Here is a 9,006-nt window from a genome sequence, read left to right as displayed (position 1 = left end):
CAGGTCGATGAATACGGCTGCACAGTAATGTCTCTTATCGATGGCGGTTATGATGTCGTTGATGTAGTTAGTATGCCAAAAGTTCCCGGATGTCGTACTAAATTCGCCAAAATACGACGTATACACGCAGTACTTTAGGGCCCATAATGCAATTCTTCATGAAATGGACGTAGCTTCACAACATTTTCAGATTTGAAGAAAATGGCGGAAAATATGCAGCCGAAGTCCAACGAGAGCCGAAACAAATTCATTGCTTTAACTAATTATGACAAATGTTAAGAACATGTTAAGCAATGTAATAAAGACATTTCTTTTCAAGTAAGTTACCTTACACAATATTTTGGCTGACAATTTGCTTGCATGTTATTACACCAGTATGTACCGGCATGTTAAAACCTCTCTGGGGTAGGTGGGACGCTACCGTCCCACCTCGCCAACAGCCATTGAAATAGCAGGGCGCCAAATTCAAAACAACAAAAATCTCATAATTCAAATTTTTCACACATACAAGTATTATACACCATTTTAAAGATACACTTCTCATTAATCCAACCACAGTGTCCGATTTCAAAAACGCTTTACGGCGAAAGCATAGCATTAGATTATGTTAGGACACCACCTAGACAAGAAAAACCACACAGCCATTTTCCAAGCAAGGAGAGGCGTCACAAAAAACAGAAATACAGCTAAAATGAATCACTAACCTTTGATGATCTTCATCAGATGGCACTCATAGGACTTCATGTTACACAATATATGTATGTTTTGCTCGATAAAGTTCATATTTATATCCAAAAACCCCATTTTACATTGGCATATAATGTTCAGAAATGTTTTGCCTCCAAAACTTCCGGTGAATGAGCATATCAATTTACAGAAATAGTCATCATAAACGTTGATAAAATATACAACTGTTATGCATAGAATTAAAGATATAGTTCTCCTTAATGCAACCGCTGTGTCAGATTTCAAAAAAGCTTTACGGCGAAAGCACACTTTGCAATAATCTGAGTACAGCGCTCAGACACCAAAACAAGCCATACAGATACCCGCCATGTTGTGGAGTCAACAGAAGTCAGAAATACCATTATAAATATTCACTTACCTTTGATGATTTTCATCGGAATGCACTCCCAGGAATCCCAGTTCCACAATACATGTACGTTTTGTTCGATAAAGTTCATGTTTATGTCCAAATACCTCCATTTTGTTCGCGCGTTAGGTTCACTATTCCAAATGCAGAAGGCGCGCGCACTAAAGTCCAGACGAAAAGTCAAAAAAGTTATATTACAGTTTGTAGAAACACGTCAAACGATGTGTAGAATCAATCTTTAGGATGTTTTTATCATAAATCTTCCGTAATATTCCAACCGCACAAGTCCTTTGTCTTCATAAAGGAAAGAGAACTGAGCTCGTGCTCATGGCTGCGCACATAACTAAAATAAGACACCTGACTCAATCAGCTCTTATTCTCTCCCCATTCACAGTAGAAGCCTGAAACAACATTCTAAAGACTGTTGACATCTAGTGGAAGCCTTAGGAAGTGCAATATGACCCCATAGACACTGTATATTGGATGTATATTGTGTGTTAGATAGGCAATCACTTGAAAAACTACAAACCTCAGATTTCCACACTTCCTGGTTGGATTTTTCTAAGGTTTGCCTGCCATATGAGTTCTGTTATACTCACAGACATTATTCAAACCGTTTTAGACACTTCAGTGTTTTCTATCCAAATCTACTAATTATATGCATATTCTAGCTTTTGGGCCTGAGTAGCAGGCAGTTTACTCTGGGCACGCTTTTCATCCGGACGTGAAAATACTGCCCCCTACCCCGATGAAGTTAAGCATTTCCAATCCAAAATGAAATCTAGAATCAGCTTCATATTTCGCAACAAAGCCTCCTTCACTCACGCTGCCAAACATACCCTCGTTAAACTGACTTTCCTGCCGATCCTTGACTTCGGCGATGTCATTTTCAAAATAGCCTCCAACACTCTACTCAGCAAACTGGAGGCAGTCTATCACAGTGCCATCCGTTTTGTCACCAAATCCCCATATACCACCCACCACTGCGACCTGTATGCTCTCGTTGGCTGGCCCTCGCTACATATTCGTTGCCAAACCCACTGGCTCCAGGTCATCTATAGGTCTTTGCTAGGCCGACTTCACTCAGCTCACAGGTCACCATAGCAACACCCACCCATAGCACGCACTCAAAGAGGTATATCTCACTGGTCATCACCAAAGCCAACACCTACTTTGGACACATTTCTTTCCAGTTCTCTGCTGCCAATGACTTGAACGAATTGCAAAAATCGCTGAAGTTGGAGACATATATCTTCCTCACTAACTTTAAGCATCAGCTATCTGAGCAGCTAACCGATCGCTGCAGCTGTACACAGTCCATCTGTAAATAGTCCATCCAACTGCCTACCTCATCCCCATGTTTTTATTTACTTTTTTGCTCTTTTGCACACCAGTATTTCTACTTGCACATCATCATCTGCACATCTATCACTCCAGTGTTCATTTGTTAAATTGTAATTACTTCGCTACTATGGCCTATTTATTGCCTTACCTCCGTACTCCATTTGCACACACTGTATATAGATTTTTCTATTGTGTTATTGACTGTATGCTTGTTTATCCCATGTGTAACTCTGTGTTGTTTGTGTCGCACTGCTTTGCTTTATCTTGGCCAGGTCGCAGTTGTAAATGAGAACTTGTTCTCAACTGGCCTACCTGCTTAAATAAAGGTGAAAAACAAAATGTAATTAAAAATACATTTAAAAAATCATAACTTTATTGACAACACCCAAATGGATACGGTCATTAACTCGGTTCTTAATACTGTAGCAAACATTATATTAAGCAGGACATTCAAGCGAGCTTTACAATTATAATCCAAAGTAGTGTGAAATGAACTCATCATCAACCTGGAAATGGAGGTTACTCCCCTGAATTTCCCCCATTCACATTCAGAATACATTGTGAAAAACTAAAATCTTTGCTCACCATTTTTGCTCCAGGCAGATATACTACATCCATAACTAGTGGTTTCCTCATTACCAGATATACTACATCCATAACTAGTGGTTTCCTCATTAGCAGATATACTACATCCATAACTAGTGGTTTCCTCATTACCAGATATACTACATCCATAACTAGTGGTTTCCTCATTACCAGATATACTACATCCATAACTAGTGGTTTCCTCATTACCAGATATACTACATCCATAACTAGTGGTTTCCTCATTAGCAGATATACTACATCCATAACTAGTGGTTTCCTCATTACCAGATATACTACATCCATAACTAGTGGTTTCCTCATTACCAGATATACTACATCCATAACTAGTGGTTTCCTCATTACCAGATATACTACATCCATAACTAGTGGTTTCCTCATTACCAGATATACTACATCCATAACTAGTGGTTTCCTCATTAGCAGATATACTACATCCATAACTAGTGGTTTCCTCATTACCAGATATACTACATCCATAACTAGTGGTTTCCTCATTAGCAGATATACTACATCCATAACTAGTGGTTTCCTCATTACCAGATATACTACATCCATAACTAGTGGTTTCCTCATTACCAGATATACTACATCCATAACTAGTGGTTTCCTCATTACCAGATATACTACATCCATAAATAGTGGTTTCCTCATTACCAGATATACTACATCCATAACTAGTGGTTTCCTCATTACCAGATATACTACATCCATAACTAGTGGTTTCCTCATTACCAGATATACTACATCCATAACTAGTGGTTTCCTCATTACCAGATACACTACATCCATAACTAGTGGTTTCCTCATTACCAGATATACTACATCCCTAACTAGTGGTTTCCTCATTACCAGATATACTACATCCATAACTAGTGGTTTCCTCATTAGCAGATATACTACGTCCATAACTAGTGGTTTCCTCATTACCAGATATACTACATCCATAACTAGTGGTTTCCTCATTACCAGATATACTACGTCCATAACTAGTGGTTTCCTCATTACCAGATATACTACGTCCATAACTCGTGGTTTCCTCATTAGCAGATACACTACATCCATAACTAGTGGTTTCCTCATTAGCAGATATACTACATCCATAACTAGTGGTTTCCTCATTACCAGATATACTACATCCATAACTAGTGGTTTCCTCATTAGCAGATATACTACATCCATAACTAGTGGTTTCCTCATTAGCAGATATACTACATCCATAACTAGTGGTTTCCTCATTACCAGATATACTACATCCATAACTAGTGGTTTCCTCATTACCAGATATACTACATCCATAACTAGTGGTTTCCTCATTACCAGATATACTACATCCATAACTAGTGGTTTCCTCATTACCAGATATACTACATCCATAACTAGTGGTTTCCTCATTACCAGATATACTACATCCATAACTAGTGGTTTCCTCATTACCAGATATACTACATCCATAACTAGTGGTTTCCTCATTACCAGATATACTACATCCATGACTAGTGGTTTCCTCATTACCAGATATACTACATCCATAACTAGTGGTTTCCTCATTAGCAGATATACTACATCCATAACTAGTGGTTTCCTCATTACCAGATATACTACATCCATAACTAGTGGTTTCCTCATTAGCAGATGTACTACATCCATAACTAGCGGTTTCCTCATTAGCAGGGAGGAGTTTCTACAATGTGCATCGCCCTCATGCAGCAATTTTATCAAACACAGAAAGGGGCCTATATTGGAGACCAAAAGTCGTCTGGCACACTGCTTAGAGTTTCAACAACATGAATAACTTATTTCTAGCCTACAATCTTAGATGTTACTACTAATGTGAAAACAAGACAAAATATGAATGTTCTTGCTCATTTTAAGACCATTGTTAAATCATGTTAACATTCATTACAGACGTCAATTGTTGTCCAACATCATGGCTACGCTGTTGGCATCACCTTTTACAGTGGATTACTGCTGTTGTGGGCCTTTAATCATCTGTCTGACTTTGTTGTTCACACAGGAGAGATACTTAACTATCGTGGATCCTCTGGGGAGCCTCAACAACCTCATGATGCTGAAGAGGCAGAGAAGAGTCTCTCCAGATTAGAACACCTCAAGAAACACCTGCAGAGATCCACAGGGAAGAGAACTCACTGCTGCTCTGACTGTGGGAAGAGATGCACCTCATCAGGCATTAAAATTCATCAGAGAATCCACACAGGAGAGACATCTTATAGCTGTGGTCAATGTGGGAAGAGTTTTGTTCAATCTGGCCAGCTGACATTACACCAGAGAACACACACAGGAGAGAAATCTTATATCTGTGATCAATGTGGGAAGAGTTTTAGTAAGTCTGGCTCTCTGACTTTACACCAGAGAACACACACAGGAGAGAAACCATATAGCTGTGGTCAATGTGGGAAGAGTTTTGCTGCACCTAGCACTCTCACTCGACACCAGAGAACGCACACAGGAGAGAAACCTTATAGCTGTGATCAGTGTGGGAAGCGTTTTGGTCGATCTGGAGATCTGACAGTGCACCAGAGAACACACACAGGAGAGAAATCTTATAGCTGTGATCAATGTGGGAAGAGTTTTAGTAAGTCTGGCTCTCTGACTTTACACCAGAGAACCCACACAGGAGAGAAATCTTATAGCTGTGGTCAATGTGGGAAGAGGTTTACTCAGTCAACCAGCCTGATATCACACCAGAGAACACACACAGGAGAGAAACCTTATAGCTGTGATCAATGTGGGAAGGGTTTTAGTATGTCTGGCTCTCTGACTTTACACCAGAGAACACACACAGGAGAGAAACCTTATAGCTGTGGTCAATGTGGGAAGAGTTTTGCTGCATCTAGCACGCTGACTCTACACCAGAGAATACACACAGGAGAGAAACCTTATAGCTGTGATCAGTGTGGGAAGAGTTATGGTCGATCTGGAGAGCTGACAGTGCACCAGAGAATACACACAGGAGAGAAACCTTATAGCTGTGATCAATGTGGGAAGAGTTTTAGTAAGTCTGGCTCTCTGACTTTACACCAGAGAACACACACAGGAGAGAAATCTTTTAGCTGTGATCAGTGTGGGAAGAGTTATGGTCGATCTGGAGAGCTGACAGTGCACCAGAGAATACACACAGGAGAGAAACCTTATAGCTGTGATCAATGTGGGAAGAGTTTTAGTAAGTCTGGCTCTCTGACTTTACACCAGAGAACACACACAGGAGAGAAATCTTTTAGCTGTGATCAGTGTGGGAAGAGTTTTGGTCGATCTGGAGAGCTGACAGTGCACCAGAGAATACACACAGGAGAGAAACCTTTTAGCTGTAATCATTGTGGGAAGAGTTTTGGTCGATCTGGAGAGCTGACAGTACACAAGAGAACACACACAGCCTTATAGCTGTGACCAGAGATAATCTGATAAAAGACCTCTGATCAAATATCAGAAAATACATGAAGGAGTTGTTAAATGATATCAATATATTTTAATGATGTCACAATGTAGAACCCTGTTCTATTGATTTCAGCATGATATGGATATTAGCCTCAGGGGGAAAATCCAGGCTCTGAATTGGAGGATTACTATTTATGAGATTTAACAAAAAGTGACTAACAAAAAAAGAGCTGTGTTACATTTACAGCATTGGTGACCCACTTGAATCAAAATGTAGATAGCTGTTTTCTACAAATTGTCCTCTAACCAGGGATGTACACATTATTCCCAGATTCTGTGTGGTTTTTGAGCTGTTAGTTTTAACAGGACGTGCAACCTCATCTCCTTCCTCTCACACAATTGATTTCAACATGATATCGATGAGTGATGACAAATAAGTGTTGTGTTCCTTTGTTTAGTGACCCCTACATTTAAATGCATCACTCCAAAATGTAGCTGACTGTCTTCTGCAGGTTGTCCTCTAACCAGTGAGGAAAAAGATATCTCCGTTTCCATGTGTTTTTTTAGTTGTGCTAGTTTCAGGAGCAGGTTCAACCTGATTTCCCCCCAAATGGATATAAGATTTGTGTTTTGTGTTTAGGCAGTGCGTTGCCATGGATCAGAATTTATTTTGACTGCACGTTTTTCCGTATTGGAGATGAGTTTTGTTTGGGCTCGTTCCAAGGAGACGAGAGTTCTAGAAGCTAGTGAGTTTTAGGAAGAGGAGAGTTCTAGAAGCTAGTTAGTTTTAGGATTCTATAGAAAGAAAAAGGAGAAACAAATAATCCTATTGTATATTATTATTTAGAAATACGTGTTTTTTTCTTGTTTTTAATTGTTGACATCCAGTAGACACCATGTTTATATTGGTGAAGGTGAAGCATTGTAGTTGATTATAATGTGAAATGGAAGTTGTAGAGATACTCTGAATGATTGGCTATGAAAAGCCAACTGACATTTACTCCTGAGGTACTTGTTGCACCCTCGACAACCACTGTGATTATTATTATTTGACCCTGCTGGTCATCTATGAACATTTAAACATCTTGGCCATGTTCTGTTATAATATCCACCCTGCACAGCCAGAAGAGGACTGGCCACCCCTCATAGCCTGGTTCCTCTCTAGGTTTCTTCCTAGGTTTTGGCCTTTCTAGGGAGTTTTTCTTAGGGAGTTTTTCCTCGGCACCGTGCTTCTACACCTGCGTTGTTTGTTGTTTGGGGTTTTAGGCTGGGTTTCTGTACAGTACTTTGAGATATCAGCTGATGTAAGAAGGGCTATATAAATAAATTCGATCTGAATTGATTGATTGTACAACTGAATGCATTCAACTGAAATGTGTCTTGGGTACATATTGGTGTCGCCTGGTTAGTCAGTATGTGTTACACCTGTGCTGGCTTGTCCATCTCGTTAGTGGGAAGGTGTTTCACCTGAGCTGGTCCAGGTTCTATTTAAGAGTGTCTGGCCCAGTGCTCCAGTTGTCTTGATACATGTGGAGAGTCAACACCTTTAGTTGCTCCACCTTTTTGGTTTGCTTCCTGTCTTTAAGTTTGGTGTGGGTTTTTCTTTAGTTTTCCTCTTCTTGGGCAGATTTAGTGGGTCTCATGGTGGGTGTCTTTTAGGTCCCAGTTGTTGTTACTAGTCAACTTTCAGTGGACACTGAGAGCAAAACTACAAGATTATGTTATAATACTTTTATTGCATCAAATGGTTGTTTAATGCAACAGAATAGAGGGTTCTTAGAACTATTATGTCTGTGTTCTACTGAGGATGGGCCTCTGGGAGAAAACACTGACAGGAGATTTACAATGTCTTTTGGGTGATAAAACCTAAAGAGACTGCATTCCAGAACATGAGTTAATGTTTCTGTTCTATATGGTACCAGGGAGAGATGACCTCAGGGCCAGATCCTGGTCTCTACACAAAGAGTACTGTTTTTACAGCAGATACTGTCTGCTGAGAATTATAAGTATCTTTCATACAAATGTTAACCTTGTGACCCGTTCTATACATCTGTTGTTGGTCATGTAGGTTGAAAGGGGTGTATCTTGGCTGTAAAAGACCTTTGTACTTTTGTCTCATGGCTCTCAACGAATCATCTGGGGTTGATTCATCTCTCAACGAATCATCTGGGGGTGATTGTTCCACCAGCCATCATTATCATAGGGCACCCAATTGATTGACTTTATATGTGTGTTGTATTGACCTGCTCCCTTATAAGTGAATAAAGATTTAGTTTAAGAATAACTCTGACTTGTGTGATAAGTTTCTCTCATTTGATATTAAAGAAATGAACCACCACATTTGGCGATGGGGATGTGAATCTTGACTTGGTGACCGCTCCTGATGACCTGGGTAAATGGTGCAGCAGGGATCCCTCTAACTTGGGATCTCAGGGAGACCACACTTCAGGAACGGAGCAAATGGACTCACCTTTGATCTGAGAGGCAGCGATCCGAGTGGATACCACATCTCCAACGTAGTTTAAAAAAAAGAGGTGAGTGAAACACGCAAAGTGGAGTTTTTAGAA

General features: G+C 40.0%; 1 protein-coding gene across 1 annotated transcript; it reads left to right on the top strand.

Annotated features, from left to right (window-relative positions):
* The first annotated feature begins 386 nt into the window (after positions 1 to 386).
* On the top strand, positions 387 to 7,214 carry LOC145866988 (uncharacterized). The gene is made up of 2 exons (XM_082971042.1): positions 387 to 405; positions 5,061 to 7,214. Exons 1-2 carry the CDS (start codon positions 387 to 389, stop codon positions 6,443 to 6,445), a joined length of 1,404 nt encoding a protein of 467 aa, XP_082827168.1. The 3' UTR covers positions 6,446 to 7,214.
* Positions 7,215 to 9,006: the final 1,792 nt, after the last annotated feature.

Source organism: Salmo salar, unplaced genomic scaffold (genome assembly GCF_965601325.2).
Source record: "Salmo salar unplaced genomic scaffold, fSalSal1 ptg000152l, whole genome shotgun sequence".
Taxonomy (NCBI): Eukaryota; Metazoa; Chordata; class Actinopteri; order Salmoniformes; family Salmonidae; genus Salmo; species Salmo salar.
Note: the sequence above shows the minus strand (reverse complement) of the source record. Positions and strands in the feature narration are given on the sequence as shown.